The 16,806-nt window shown below is 25.5% G+C and overlaps 1 protein-coding gene across 1 annotated transcript in view; it reads left to right on the forward strand.

Annotated features, from left to right (window-relative positions):
* The first annotated feature begins 4,805 nt into the window (after positions 1 to 4,805).
* The window catches only part of LOC107451083 (golgin subfamily A member 6-like protein 7), a 22,355-nt gene continuing 10,354 nt past the window's right edge, over positions 4,806 to 16,806 (forward strand). Inside the window, exons 1-6 of the mRNA XM_043056235.2 lie at positions 4,806 to 5,008; positions 10,961 to 11,051; positions 13,359 to 13,504; positions 13,627 to 13,738; positions 15,028 to 15,132; positions 16,327 to 16,466. Coding sequence (XP_042912169.1) covers positions 10,980 to 11,051; positions 13,359 to 13,504; positions 13,627 to 13,738; positions 15,028 to 15,132; positions 16,327 to 16,466 — 575 coding nt within the window. The 5' untranslated portion in view covers positions 4,806 to 5,008; positions 10,961 to 10,979. The remainder of the gene's footprint in view (positions 5,009 to 10,960; positions 11,052 to 13,358; positions 13,505 to 13,626; positions 13,739 to 15,027; positions 15,133 to 16,326; positions 16,467 to 16,806) is intronic.

Below are 16,806 nucleotides of genomic sequence, written 5' to 3' on the forward strand. Positions count from 1 at the left end.
GCATAATCTAAATAATATCAGATAAAAAGTTATCATAGATAATTTATAAATCGATTCAAATTTTCTTTTCAAAAGAGATTAAAATAAAAAAATTTCTGCCTTTTGGACAGAAATTAGCTTAAAAATTGTCTATTGCCTAGAAACTTCGAGATATTTTCTATTAACAATTAATTAAACCTCTCCGAGCAATCTCAGAACATTATTTCAATTTTTTTACAGTCAGAGCTTGATTGCGTAGCAGCCTAGTAAAATTAAGCATTCCTCTTTTGAATTAGTCAATGGGTTATCTTAAAATATTCATTTGCGCAGGCGACTTTTTTTGACGGTTTTCTGGACTATCGCCAAATATATAAACCTTTATTGCGACCCAATTTTTTTTAAATTTTGTCTTCCCCCCCCTAATTCAAGTGTCTAGATTCCAAATATGTAAAAAAATATATATATATACGTTATTCAGAGAAAGTACGTTTTTGTGTCGGATTTCGTAACTTAATTAATAGTTAGCACTAATTAAATAGCATATTTGAGGTCACCCCCAGGAACCGTTAAGATTGACACTTAGTTCGTGAAAATCTGATCATTAGAACAAAAGTTATTCAGGGTGATTCGTTTTTTTTTTTTTTTTTTTTTTTTTTTTTTTTTTTTTTTTTTTTTTTTTTTTTTTTTTTTTTTTTTNCGAGAACTATTTTTATCTCTATTAATTGCGGCAATATAAGTCTTTCAGTTTTGTTCTTCGTTTCGTAGTATTTATTAACACTGATTTATTGAAAACTTACTTTACTTCAATCCGTGAAAAGAGCGAGTATTCAGGTAGTATGCTATTAAATTAGAGCAAACTGTGATTCAAACAATGAAATCAGACAATGAAACGTATTTTCTCCTAAGGAACATGCATTTTTTGTGGACAAATTCACATCTCGACACACAAATAAATAAGGAGGGAGGTAGCCGCAATTTAAAAAGATTAACGTTACAATTAAAGTTGCTATTTTAAAAGATAACGTTAAAAGATTTTTAAGCCTTAGGGCTGAAGACTGGTTGGAAATTTGGATTCCTTTAATTTACTTTTTGTAAATTTAACCTATTTTCGAGGCTAGATTTTTAATTCAAAATATTTTTTATCACATTTCAGAGTATTTTCACAACAAGAAAATCTTACTTAAAATAGATATTTTTCAAACTATTGATTATTTATAATTATTATTTTTAATTATTATTTAATTTTATATTACATCGAATAATTTTTTCGGACATTTTTGCATCGATTTAAACAGTATAAACGCTTTGTGTGCATCGAATTGTACCTCACTAAAACGTTTTTTTATTTCATTTGTTTTAAAAGTTTTTTAATCCTTTTGAATATTTGAATTTTTAGAAAAAAAAAACAAATCTATGCGTACCACTTCTAAATTTTATGCCACACTAAAAAGTTTAAAAAAAAAAAAGAATTTTTTTAAAAATGGAAATAGCAAATTTTTTCAAGTAAATCCGAGAAATTACGCTTTCACGTTTTCAGAGTGAAACACATCACTGATTACAGAAAATCTGCAGCAATTGTTATAATCCAGTGTTTTGAATTTCACCTAACCTGGTGGTTCAGGTGTTTCAAATAATTTCTTGTAATTTATTTTATGCATAATTTTATTTCCGTATCTTGTTGGACTGTCTTATTTGTATCGGTCAGACCTCCTGTGATTGCGAAGGGGAGCAGAAAATTGCTTTCTCTTAAACTAGTTAACATTATCAGTGCATGCACCCTGCTGATTTTAACATTGTGATCCAAAAGCATTGACTTTCAATTGTGTAGAGTAATATAATAATTCCTATTTCACTAACTTCATGACTGAAGTAAAGACCACCCAAGTCAGAATACAGCAGATGGTGAATCTAGGAGGAAGATTCATGCAGTAACATGAAAAGGAAAAATGGTTTAAATGTAACCCAATTTCAATCCTCGTTCGCTAATTTTAAGTTAGCAATACTGATTTGTTAATTAAAGTTTTTAATACTCAAACAATCAACGGAAACGGAAAAATCTAAACATGTTTTCACATCTCTTTTTTAATTTCCACAAATAAACTGATGGTAAATACTTTCTCTATTTGGTAGTATCTTTCAATACATGTAAAATACATGGTCTTCACCTTATCACAATTTGGGAAATAAAGTGCAATTTAGATTCTCCTTAACTTTTTCTGAGAAAAATAAACTTCTGAAATTAAGAGTTTTTAAAAGGTGGTTAAATAATATACATTTGTCTGTTTTGAATTTTGATATATATATCTATATTTTTGTGTAATTTACGTAATAAAAATGATTGAAAAAAAAAATTCAAAATTCAAAAAATTAACAAATGTGTATTTTAAATGACTGATTCAAAATGACAAATAGCTGATTTTTATTGCTTTAAAGTTATAATCGAGGAAACGTATAACGAAGTTCTGAAAATAATTAAACACTATTTTTCATGACAAATTAAGCTACCCAATAATTTTCTTTATCTTATTTCTTTATTTATTTTTGAAAGATGCTGCGCCGTCGAATAATATTACACCCTCAAAAGTGAGTAAAGTACAAAATAAATAAATAAATATTAAAAAAAGGTAGACCAAAAATTCTTCTTAAAATCTAATATGGCGAGGTAGAGACCTCTTAAGTTGGGAAATCTACGTAAGTTGGATATTTTCCCCCCTACCAGATAACGAAATGCATAATGGTAATGTTACTTTCTCCTTGTGATTGGTAATGTTAAGGAGAAACACTTCCACAAGCTTCTTGGATAGAAAAAAAAATCTTGAGGGCACATTTCGAAAGAAGGGGAATATAACGTTACAAATAACGTTAACAGTAGTCAATTCTGAATTTTATTGAATATTTATGTTATATGAACTAAATGTTCATTATTTATTAATCTAAAAAAGAAAATTAATGGCACATTGAGTAAGTGAAACAAAGACGCCTTTTATTTCATTTTCTTAAGGAAAGAGATTTGAGAATTAATTTTTAAAATGAAATTTTTGCTGAATTAAAATGATAAATAAGTTTAAACTAAAAAAAAAAAAAAGAGAAAAAATAGGAAGAAGGAGAAATAACTGGAAAGTAATGCAATGCAATGATACTATAAAACATATATATGGTATATTTTCACTACACTATATAATATATACATTTGTGTGCGTCTTGAATAGAAGAAAACGTACTTAGATATGAATTTTAATGTCATTTGGCAAGATTGTTATATAATCCCACAAACCATTTGTTTAAATACATTTCAATCTTCATATGCATGAATGGAAAATGTTCGAATATTGTTTTAAAATTGAATATTGATATTTCTTAAATAATATATATATTTTTATCCAATTTCAAATCTTTTTAGCAATTTTTGCCTCATTTTCCTCAAATCTTATAAACTCTAAACATTCTGCGTTTTACTTAAAGAAAACTTATAGAATTACAAATATGGAAAATTTCAAATGTCTAATACAACCAATTAATTAACGTTAGGTCCCATATTACGGAAAATTGCTTCCTGCATAACAACTACAATGATCGCTTTCATAAATATTTCAGATTATTATTAAATTAAAGGAAGAAAATCTTTTAAAGATTTTTTGAGATGTTTTCGATGAAATATTTTATAATTTTAAATAATTGTCTCGGAGAAGCGATTTAATTTTTTTTATTGTAACTAGTTTAAATATTTTTCTATAACACTTGCTAATATTTTAAAATATTCTTCTTCTATGAGGACTGCCTCTTACAGTAAACCAGGGCTGTCCTAATGAGTTGTTTTTTACATAGGAGTCTAGTATTTTTTTTTAAAAATTAGTAGCCTGTATCTAATATGGCTGCTCAACATTCAGCTTTCGAAGCCTGTAGCGGTTAAATTAGTCGGATATATGTTTTAATCAAGATTTTAGCTCCATTCCTCTTGTGACGAGATCTAAGTTGGTGTCTTAGAATGAAGTAGCATTTATTTATCAGTATCATGCAGAGATCATTTCCAACACTCATTTTTTTTTTACTTAGTGTCCGCTGTTCGATGTTATAATTAGTTTAGATTTAATTGATTAAGTTTAATTTAAAACGTGATTTACTTTCTGCACATCCATTTCAATTATTTGTCCCGTTTACCGAAAATTAAAGCGGTTAGTACAATGTTCACAAAAATGAAGTATTATTAATTATATATATATATATATATATATAATTAATAATAACAAATTTTTTTACTTGCTCGTGAAGTAAAAAATAACTTTTTTCGAAGAAAATAAAAACTAATTAAAATTTTGAAAAAAGGAAAGATGTATTTTTTACTACGTGAAAGGTATTAAATTCATTATGCACTAAATGGAGTTTAAAAATAATTTCCTACTTTTTTTCTTTTTTTACGCAGAAATAAAATTCTGAAGAGATTTCTTTTTATTTACCATGCATCCATATAAATGTTATGAACAGAACTTTTCATTGTAACAATAACCATCATTCGATCTTCAAAGTAGGGTGTCTGGTCGCTACCTTATCAGTTGCGATTTCATCCTATTCAAAATTGACATACCTGTATTTAACTATTCATTTGTATTTGTAGTTAAAGCAGTTTTCTTATGATTTATTTTTACTATCACACCAGTTGTTCTCATAGTTCAACATCTGTTTGCTATTGAACACGAACATGCATTGTTCAAATCGCTATTGCACTTGTCAAGGTTAAGATCTTACCATTCACTATATTCATTATTTCTACTCCCACTAATTTATCAGGATTGACCACCCACCTTTAGTTGACCATCTTATCAGCTCCTATTCAGACTTGTGCAGTTGATGGTCAGAACCACTTGATGTAAGCCACCTGTGAAAGAATATCGTCCACTACAAAGTCATTAGTATATGAGTATAGGAATAGATAAGCAACTGAGTTCTCTGTAGAGAAGAAATTTAGTCTAAGAAATATTTAAATTAAATTTCGAATTCGTACGTTTGTTGAAAAAAAAAAGACTTGTGAAACGTAAGTTAAAAATGTTTATTTATTCTTTTGTAATTCCTTAGAGCTTATATTGTTTAAATTTTTATTTTAATGTGATTTTGAAATTTAATGTACTCTGTCACTGATCATGCGCACTGATATTCTACAGTTTTTAGCTGAGTTATAATATGTAATGCATGATCTCAAGGGGGTTAGGCAGGGGATTTTTTAATATATTTATGTAATTTTTAAAGTGGAATAAGCAGCAAAACATTTAGTTTTTCAAGGGAAGTAGAAGCGATTAATGATTTCACAGACTTATAATTAGTACATTTTTATTTATTTTTTGCAAAGAAATACTTTAATATTTTTTAGTAAAAAAGAATTTAGCATTTTATATTTCTTTTCGCAATCTTTCTTTTAGTATTTCAGATTAAATTTTATTCATTGCTTAAATAGAGTAATTTCGTACTAGATTTTTATAACTTAAATTTGAATCTTATATTATTAATAAATATTTTAGAAATATTCAAATTATTTAATCAATTTTGTTTATGTAAAATATTTTGCAATTTCAACTACCTCTATAGAATGTTAAAAAAAAATTAAATAATTTATGATTTTTTTATCAGATCAAGAGGGAAATATTTTGTAAGCAATTTTTTACTACTTTACGCATAATATTCTATTAAAATATCCTATTACCCATACATATTATACCTGTTTGGTACTCTACGCATTGTTTTCATAATTTTCAATGCAAAGAAAGAGGGATCCTGAACTATAAGTATATATAGTAGTAAAATGCTAACTATGAACTAACAATTAATATTATAGACTAAAATTCAGCTAAATATTATAAGCTGACAAAACAAATTTGTTTTGGAAGCTCAAATTTATTTATATTAAATTAATGGAAATTGATATTTATCAAAAAAAAATATTTCACAGATATTTTAACCTGCGCGCTAATTATAATAGATTCCTAAGAAAGTTTGTCAGTAAGTTTATTAAATTTTCTTCGCATTTAGTAAATGATTAATTTTTATAATTTTTAACTATAATCGATATCTATTGAGTTATTTTTTCTTTATATTTTTTTTTTGTAAGCTTGTTATTAGATATTTCCAGAAACATATTTCATTCAGTGTAATAATTTATTCTTGATATTTAGTATATAATAAATTAATTCAATTTAATTATATTTGAAATCTATTGAATAATTTAATCTTCCCTGATGTTTTTATTTGTGTGCTAGTTGTGTGAGATTTCAAATAAAAAAAAAACATTTTATAATTTTTCTTTAAGTGTAATTTAATTAAATATTTAACATATAATTTGTCAGCGTAATTTAATTACATTTATTATCTATTAAATAATCAAGTATACCTCAATTTATTTTAACTTATGCTAGTTATAGATGGTTTGTAGAAAAAATTTTCAGTTTTTTATTAAGTGTAACAATTTAATTATATATTTGGTACATAATTAAAAATAAAATTTAATTATATTTTATATCTTTTGAACAATCTAATTTTCATTGCATTTTTTTTTTTTGTATAAAAGATTTCTAAAAATATTTGTGAGTTTTACTAAGCTGTAGATTAAATTCAATACATGTTTCATTAGATATTCTTGACATTCAGTATATATATATATCTATATTAGAGATTGTCAGTATATATGTAAGTAGTCATTCATAAAATTACGATACGAACTTTTATTTAATTGTTCGTCTACCAATTTCAAAGCTTTTTCCCTTATAGCAGTGTTTCCCAAACTTATGACTTTCGTATAACCTTTCTAAATTTTTCGTAACAGTGTATCACTTATGAAAAAATGAATGTATCGTTTACTATAAAAAATTGCATAAAATTTAAAAATCACAACTGGCTGGTTATTGACACCACTAATTATTAACTGATAACTCTGCAAAAAATAGCCTGGGGGTACGCGTACCGCACTTTGGCAATGCCTTAGAGACAGGATATATTTTACTAAGCATAATTGAAGAATAGATTAATACATTTAAAAATAAGTATATTCAGGGGTGGTTGTGGCTTTTAGAATACCTTAGTTTTACTAAAAGAAAATATTTTTAGGTAGAAATCCTGAGTTTAGGAAATTATAAATTTTTCTCATAATTTTTTTAAAAGAGAAGAAATTGATAGAACTATTTATTTAAATCTTATTTCATGAAATTTTAATGCTTAAATATTAGTATAAAAATCATCAAAATAAGTCTTATTTTTTAGATAATAAAAATACTTACATCTATAACTATTAATAGAGCTTAATCGATAGTAAAAATTAAATAAATCAAAATAACTTTAAAGAACTAATCTAAATATTTTTGAAAATTTTATTTAATTTATTTTTGTAAAAATAGATGCTTAATGTTACAAATATGTTTTGAATCATAAATAGGACACAAAACTTGCTCATTTCTTAATTTTTATTCATAGAATTTGTTTTATGAACTATTTGGAAAAAGTCACGTGAATCGGGATGTTTGATTTGAAATTAGATGAATTTGAATCACGATATTGATTCAGTGGAGTAATCTGATTTTTCGAAAGTGTGATTGTGCATTCTCGTCCTTTAGCTAATTTTTAATATGTGTAATTCAGTTGTTGACAATAGTAGTCTAAGGGACGGAAGTGACGTCCTCATAGAACTTTAAGGGATGTTTATTTCTGTTGTGTTTATTCATATTAATTAATAAATGATTTAAGAAAGCATCTTATGTTTAAAAAGTCTAGGTTATGAATAAAAGTAATTGGTATCATCTATTCAATTAAGATAAATAAATAAGAATATTATGTTTTAATAGCGCATACTGCTTAATACTATTAAATGTTTATTAAAAAACTACGTAATTTTGGAATCAGTAATAAATATTAATATGAGTATACAAAATATATATTTATTAATTTCGTCTTTAATTGTTTTTTAAAATTACTTAAAGCGAATTAAAATACATTTTTTTATTCAAAAAATTTAAACTGCTTTATATTACTTGATATGATTAATAAATTGATTATTTATCGTATATGTATCGAACTTCAAGATTCATAAATAGATTTAAATAAATTGATAAAATTAGTAGGTAATGATTAATTTTATTAAATTTCTATACAAAGGAATAGAAAATTATACTTGTTGTATATATTCATGTAAATTAATAAAGGATTTAAGTAAGCATCATTCATTAATGAAGTCTAGAATTTATTATAAATAAAATTAATTGACTTCATATAGTCAATTAACATAAATTAAAGTAAATTATATTTTTAATAACGTATATTATGAAATAATATGAAATGTTTATTGAAGAGGAATTTTTTTAATCAACTTTATAAAGTATATGTGCATATTAGTTTTCTTTTCCATGATAAATTACCTTTATAAGTTTAAATTATATACTAATCATCTGACCAAAATTATGCTTTTTACTTTTCAAAACCATATTTTACGCTTTATGTGTCTCAATTATAAAAAACATCATACTTTTCTAATATTTACTTGGATATATCTAACTCACATTACTCCAGTTCATTATGTAAAATAGGAAAATATTTTATAATTTAAAATATTTGAACATTACATTTCGATTTAAATATTCTTTGGCACTTATTGTTCAAACTGACACCATAGCTTAAATTTATTTTCAAAACGTGGAAATATTTTTCTCATCAGTTTTAACAAAAACTTCTCTATTCTCTCGTTTTTTATCATTTAATGTACCAGAAGTTTTTGTTGATATCCTTTGTGACTGATTAGTAAAATTTATGCCTTCAGAATTTCACGATTATTTGCGATAAGAATTTTATATTGCAAGTTAAATGCTTTTTGCGAATTTTTTTCTTTTAATTACTTCATATACTGCTTCGCTGCTCAAAATCTAAATGACAAGAGTTTTTTTTTTGTTTTAAAAATTTCTTACTAATTGAATCTTACTGCAAAATTAAGTGTTTTTTTTTCTAGATTTGTTCAGCTTTTTTGCTTTAATTATGGATTATTTATCCATTGTTCTATAAAATTTATTTATCCTCCACGACAACTTTATTTTTTAAAATCTCTTTCGAGTGGATATTTATTTAATACAGGGTCTAATTATCGCCTAGGCCCAATAGGCATGGGTCTAGGGCCCACAATTTCTGAGGTGCCTCAAAAATTAGTAAAAAGTCTAATGGAAGGTGAGATAGCTTTGCGTTGGTTTAAGTACTAAATAAAAAATAATTACAGCTAATAAAAAAATAATTTAGCTAATCAGTGACTTTTAGCAAAAATCACTGATTTCAATTGTTTTGCGGTCACCAAACTAGTTTTATTTTGACATAACATTGTTTTGTTGTTTTATATTTTGCTTTAATTTATAGATGCGTAAACTTTATCTCAGAAAAATAATCCTCAATTGTCTGCTTTCAAAATTTCTTAGAATGTTTATCTTGAATCATGCAGTTCATTATATTCTTCTTTATTGTTGGGACTAATTACTCAAAATATTAAGTAAACTTCAGTACTTTAATTTCAAAATATTTTGTAAGGGGCCCGGGGAATTTGGTGGGATTTGTCTTTAGGTCTGGATTTGTCTTGATCGGTTTCTGGTTAAATATGGAAGAAAAGAGTGCAAAATTGCGTGTTGTAAAATAACTTAATAATAAATATAAAACTTTACGATTTTAGTTAAATTTAAAAAAATAATAATGAGTAATGACAAGCGTTCTCTGAATTGCAATGAGTTTCGTTAAACGAGAATTATTACTTCGAATTATCGAGTAACACATTCAAAACAATTATTATTTTTTTTTGATGATTATTTTTTAAGTTCAGGGAACTGTCCAATACTTTCCGATTAACTTTTCAAAAAATATTTTTTCCTAAAACTAGAATAATTGTATATTTTGCAGCCGAAATATTGCGTGATTTTTTAATTTTTTTTTTTTAAGATTAAGTAAACAAAAATGAACCAGAGAGAACCAGTTATAGGGACTGGCGAGCATAGCTTCCAGCTTCTTTTTTTAAAAAAGTAAAAAAAAATTGTAATATGTCTTTGATATATTAAGACCAATTGATATTTTTCTTAACCATAGAACAGTGAAAGTATTAACTAGAAAAAAAGAACATTTGGTCCATGACCTTTTCCTGAAGTTTCCTTTTCTTAAACAGTTGCACATTTTTATCATAAATGCTATAAGTGGCGAATGAACATTTTATCATTATTTGCAACGATTTAGGCAACTTATTTTTTCGTTCATGTTTGGCTTTCTTAAAATTTATCGTACATGAGACATATTAAATTTGCATTTATCTTTTTTAAATACTCTTATTGAAATACACCAAGCATGATATTATAATTACAATTTGATTGCTAGTTCAAAAATTACTAAATTTTAAACTTGCAGTAAAAATAAAAATTATGTTTGTAGATGAAATGCAACTACACAGAAATTTAAAGATGATCAGACCATTTTGCATTATAATTTTAACAAGAGTTTTTTTTAATATTTATTTTGTTTCTTTTTTCTCTTTCTATTCAAAATTTATAACTGTTCAAAAGTTATAGCAAATTTAAGTGTTTTTGTTTCAAGATTTGTTCAGCTTTTTTACTTTAAATACTGATTATTTAATCATTGTGGTTTAAAATTTATTTTTCCTTTACGATATCTTTATTTTTTAAAATAGTGCTTCAGTCGATGTCAATTGAATATAGAAAAAGAGTGCGAGAGGTTGCATGCTACTAGATGTAAACTTTACATTTACTGAAGCTTTACTTTTTCTGAAGTTTTCTTTTCATAAACAATTGTGCACTTTTATCATAAATGCTATGAGGAGTATATAAACATTTGCAACTCTTTAGACGCCTTATTTTTTCATTAATGTTCTGCTTTCTTAAAATTTATCGTCCATGAGACATATTAAATTTGTCTTTTTTCTCTTTGCATTAGTCTCCTTTGTCTCTTATCGAAACATACCAAACATTATTTTCAGATTTTACTTTCTTAAAGCTATGGCCGAGCAGAATGTGAAGCAATTACTGAGAACTGAGGCTGAATATACATTCATTGATTTAATGGACGAAGTAAGTTTGTTTTGAATTTTTATTAAGAACACTGTCTTTATTTTATTTTTCATTTTTTTTGCTTCCTACGTGTTTGTAAATATATTCCACTGTTGAATTTAATATTGTATTACACATATTTTTTACTTATATTACTGAACAAAATATTTATTTAATTTTTTTCCTAATAACTTTTATCCAAAAATCAAAAGAAATGTTCAAAAATTTAAATTTTAGTTTTTTAATAAAAAGTATAATAATTTCTGAAAAGTTAGAAAGGGATTTTTACTTATAAGATTAGCACTGTACATAGTTCTATTAAACCGCATACTGTTCTTTTCTTATTTCAATTAGTTGAAACATAGCAGCGTTGATATTTACTATTTTTCAGCTCTAAATAAACGGATTTCAATAGGAGTTTATAGCATATTCGTGAATAATTTTCCATGTTAGATTCTTTATTCTAAGTTCTTCATTCTACGCACAATTATTGTTGGCATGCTGAAGTTACCTTAACTAATTCACATTTTTTACTCAATAAGAAACAAAGTGCTTATTTTTATTTTTGAACTGAGATTTTCTGAACATAAATAATATTATATTTAGGGTAATTAAAAGAAAAATTAAGTTCCGTTGTGAAACTCAAATTTATGGGAAAGAGCTAGAAGTAATTAAACTATTTTATTGTGTCAGAACTGTTCTTTAAATGTTCCTCTCAGTTTTATGCGCGATTTCTCAATGTTGATAAATACTGATATGTTGATTTTTTCTACTATACTTTTTCACCCTTGCGAATAACGAGTATTCAACAGGTGAAAAAGAAAGAAAGAAAGTTGATTGAATTGTAACACTTTTTATTTTAATTTTTATGAATCAAAAACCCAATATGAAGAACATTTTAATGATGAAATTCAGTTATATAGAATAAATTATTGGTTTTCAGTTCCATATTACGTAACTAACAATCATACAACACCAATAACTACAATAATATGCGACTAAAAATAAATCTATTTCCCTTTAGATGGTACGATTTAAGAAACCAAATTCTTCATTCGTAATATATGCTTCCTATATCGTAACAATCTAGAAAATTTGAGTAGGTATGAATAAGTAATAGACAGTATATAACCCAAAATAAACGTAAAGGTAAAAGGAATTAAAATATCCGATAAGTTATTTAGAAACTTAATAGTTTTTCACTAATTAAGTTCTTTAAGAATTAATTGTTAAAGAATATAACTATCATTAAATGTAAGACTTAATAGGTATATGGTTCAGTTATGTTTTTTAAAAACATTTAAAACCTTCTATTTCTGACTTGGCTAGCACAATTTTGAGGAATCCAAGTCTTATGCAGCAAATATCGCGCCACGTCTTCAACTAAATGTGACTCATTCGCAAATCAAAGATATCCGTCAGGTTCGACTTCAATACTCTTATCTTGCGAAGAAATGGATATTTGATCCAATTTCTTTAATTTTATATTTATTTGCATCTTTTCAGTTCACTTTGTAGAGTTTGCTTATAGCTCTATGTAATTTAGAATGCTTCGGTGCAGAAGAAGGTGCATTTGAGTTGTTAAATTCCAAGCAGTCATATGATTGCTTTATTACGAAAAGACCTGAATCCAATTGACTCGTATCTAGCATTAGATTTTCTGCTGGTAAATCGTCAATCCGGCTGAAGACTGATGCATAAATTAGCCATTCATTAGCTCTCTGGACAGACGTCTGTCCTTAATCAGCAGATTTTGAATTAGACATTGCTCCAGAAAATATTGAACTTAAATGTTTCGTTTTACGTTACATTTTAAACCAGGTATTATTTTACTTGGTTCATGTTCTGACAAGCTGAAGAAAGCTCAATTTTGAAGCTTAACCTATTTATTCCACCTGGTACTCTTTACCTCAAACAACAGCTAAAGACTGATAAATCAGTTGGTAAACTACTTGTATTCTTAAATCTTTGGATGGAACTTTTAATTTTTGCTGTTTAATTTCATACCTACGTCACTGAATTTTGAAACTAAAATTACACCGAAATGGTAGTTTTGCACTTTTATTCTCGACGGACAGAACTACATTGTATATGAATTAAATACGTAAGTCATGTGTGTTTTTCCTAAAAAATTGTAAAAATTCCAAATTTCAAACTCAAGTAAAAAATTATATCTTTTAATTTAAAAGTTAATGAGGCAGATATATTCTTATTCTGAGTATTTGAGAATTATTCATTTCAATACATTTTCTGGTTTCTTTTATTTATTAGACTTTTTCCTTAATTTGTTTGAAAATTTGAAGTAAGAAATAATAATATTTATGACAGGAATTGGAAATGATGGGAGAAGAGCTATTACATGTAAAACAAATTATTAATGCTCGGGGAAATCAGAGAATGATGACAAAACAAATGGCTCCATTGAAAGAGCTAGATTCTGCTCAAGAGTCAATAATTGAAGAATTCTATCAAAGGTATTGAGATGTAGAAACTTTTCATATATTACATTCAATTTTGCAAAATGTTTTTTTTTACTACTTTTTAAGAATTTTTCCCAGGTTATTCATAATCTTTTAAACATATTTTCTCATTTTAGATTAGAAAGAGAATGTGAATACAATGCGCTGCTGTTAAATCAAGATAATTTAGCGTCGAAAGTAGACAGATTCGAAGACATGTTAGAAGGATTTAAATATGTTTATCAAAGGGTAACTATGCAGCTTCAAGTTTTATTTATAGATATCGTTTTTATTATTATAACATAGCTGCAAATTGCTCAGAATTTTTCAGATTCGTTCCTAATTTTTAAATGAAATCCGATATTTTTATTAAAAAAGTCCGAATCTTCGTAAAATTGGAATATTTATGATTTTAAACCAATCCTTTGTTCTAATCGCCAATTCCTCTGATCATTGTGTAGAACTTTAGTTCTACACAGCATTGTGCAGAAAGTTTTAGTAACTTATTATTGGAAAACACTGTTATAATAGCTTCTGCTAACCATTTCACTAAATAAAATCTTAAATTTCTACTGAGATATGTTATTATGTTTTGAAAAATGCATTGTAGTATTTAAAAACTACTTAAGAGTTTGCATCAGAAATATTTGTTTATGATTCATATTATTATCTACCTGTGTTTTATAATTTGGAGAAGAATAATTATATATTATTGGGTAAAAGTAGTTTTTAAACTATTATTCTGGTATTTCTAATTATAAGATATTGCAAATTTTCCCTTAAAGAAAGTGCTTATAGTTCTGTTTTACTAATTTACATAAGGAATTTAAGTATATTTAATGTTCTAAGTTAATAGTTTAATTTTTATCTTGTTCTCGTAATTGGTGCGTATAATTTTGTCGTGTATAGTGTTCCTAATTTTTGACTCCTAAGGTTGGCAGCTATGTTAGAATAGTAAACAACAATTTGCTTAATATTTTTTCTAGCGATCATTTTTCATAATTTGAGGTATCAATTCTACGATATTAAATTTAAGAACTAAGAAAATATCGAAAAATATAAAAAAAATGAATTTTTTAATACCCGTATTAAATACAAACCGAGCTTTAACTACTAAAGAAATATCTTTTGATTGCAAAATTTCATTTATTTATTAATGTTTCGAATAATTAATACATTATTTTTGTATGTAAATTAGCATTTTTTATATAAAAGTTTTGACTTTTCAATAAAATACTTAGGAAAAATTACATAGCTATTTAACGAAAATATTTTTTAAAAAATTATGTATTTGTTCTTAAAACATATCTCCTTGAGTTATATTTATAAAATTTTATTATTTTTATTTAAAAAAGTCTGCGTATTGTATTTTCTACTTTCAGTTTTTTGGTAACACAGAAAAATTTCAGGTGGCTCAAATTTCTTACACTATTTTTCATTTATGCTATATTCCATATATCAAGTTTTTATATCAATCTGTTCCCTTTTGAAGACATGATAATGTGATATGTAAAAAATAGCTCTTCTTTTTCTCCCAGATTTTTTCTAAAGAAGCAGAAAAGACTGAATTTCTAAGTGACCTGGCAATCAAGCAGGGATGGATAATTAATGTTTTGGAATTAGAGATTAAAAGCGAAAAACAAGTAAGTTGAAAATAATTTTTAGGAGAGAGGAAAAGCTGGAAGTTAAATTTTTCTGTGTTAAATATTAGTTGAATTAATAAGTAACTTACAGTAAGATATAAAAATCTAAGACTAATTCTAAATTTTAACTTTATTCACGAACTAAGAATTTATGTTAAGATTTTAATTCTTGACTGTTTAATGTCTCTTACATTTTGTCTGTTTAATGTTTTTTACTGCTTTGTTTAATTTCGATTTCTTTGAATTTACGAATTGGTTAGTAATGAAAAAGTTGTAATTATAAATTACGCTAAAATTAAGATAGATTAAAAAAATAATATGATCTGGTAAATTACTTTATTATAAATATCAGAAGAAGAATTATTTTTGTTATTATTGTGAAATAAAAGTCTAATTAGAGTAACATCCAATCTATTTTCAAATGACCTTGATTTTTTTGTGTAATAATATATAATAGTAATAATAATAATAATAATAATTTTAAATTATAATAATAATAATTATAATAATAGTAGCGAAAAAAATTTCAAACAAATATTCATTTTAACAGTGTGTTTAATACTCGAATAATACATAACTAATAATAAGTAATCACTAATAATAATAACTAATACTAATAAGTTTGCTTTCTAAGTAAGAAGCCATTATTCAAGGAAGCGAAGTTTAAGTACTGTAAAATACAAGTAGAGAAAATAATAAAGTATTACAGAAAAAGTGATTTAAGTACTTTTGCAATAAATTTAAACTAAATTAGAATTAACGAGTTATGAAATAGTGCGGTATATTACTAATTCATAGTGCTTTAAATTAAAAAAAATGGTTTTCAAATTATCACCCCCTTAGAATTATCATTTCAGTTGAGTTGATTTTATTTTAAGACCCCAATGGGTTAAGACCCCCTGCAACTTGTGTCTGCAGTTTGATGAAAGTTTCAAAAATATACATTAAGTGCAGCCTTTGCAGAACACCCTGTATATATTTGTTTATAGCACTAATTATTAGCAACATTTAGACATTGACAGTAAATTAAATATGCAATCCCTGGTTAAATATTCCTGAATCGTTACAGTAAATAAAAACCTATTTTGAGTACCATGCAAATAATTTTTTTAAATATTTGTTTTAAAAGAATTTTTTTACCCATTTCTGATTTTTTTAAAATGAATATTTTTATCACAAATATTGAATTTTTAGGTCAGAGATAATAGAGCGAAAAAAATTAAAGAGCAGAGAGAAAAATTAGAACACTTGTGTAGTAAACAACAAGCTGAAGTGGAAGATTTTCGAAGAAGACTTCAAGAGAGTGAAAACGAGTTGAGAAATGCAGTATCAAAGTAAGTACTTTTGAAAATTCTTAACAGCACTTATTTTAGTACATAAGATTGATATATATATATATATATATATATATAATAAATAAATACAAGAAAACACTAAGAAAGTTAAGAAAAACAATAAGTTTCATTTATTGCGCTTAAGCTGCAAGTAAACAGAACTCATTAGATAAGTTCATAACGAAGAATAAAACAAAGAAAAATAATAGACATATGAAAAAGGGGGGGAAATAATAAGTAAAAAATAACAAACAACAGTTTATTAAAAATAATAATAAATAAAAATAATTAAAAAATTTAAAAAAAAAAAACGTGTGTATCTTTTTACTATACAACAGAA

Source organism: Parasteatoda tepidariorum, chromosome 5, assembly GCF_043381705.1.
Source record: "Parasteatoda tepidariorum isolate YZ-2023 chromosome 5, CAS_Ptep_4.0, whole genome shotgun sequence".
Classification (NCBI taxonomy): Eukaryota; Metazoa; Arthropoda; class Arachnida; order Araneae; family Theridiidae; genus Parasteatoda; species Parasteatoda tepidariorum.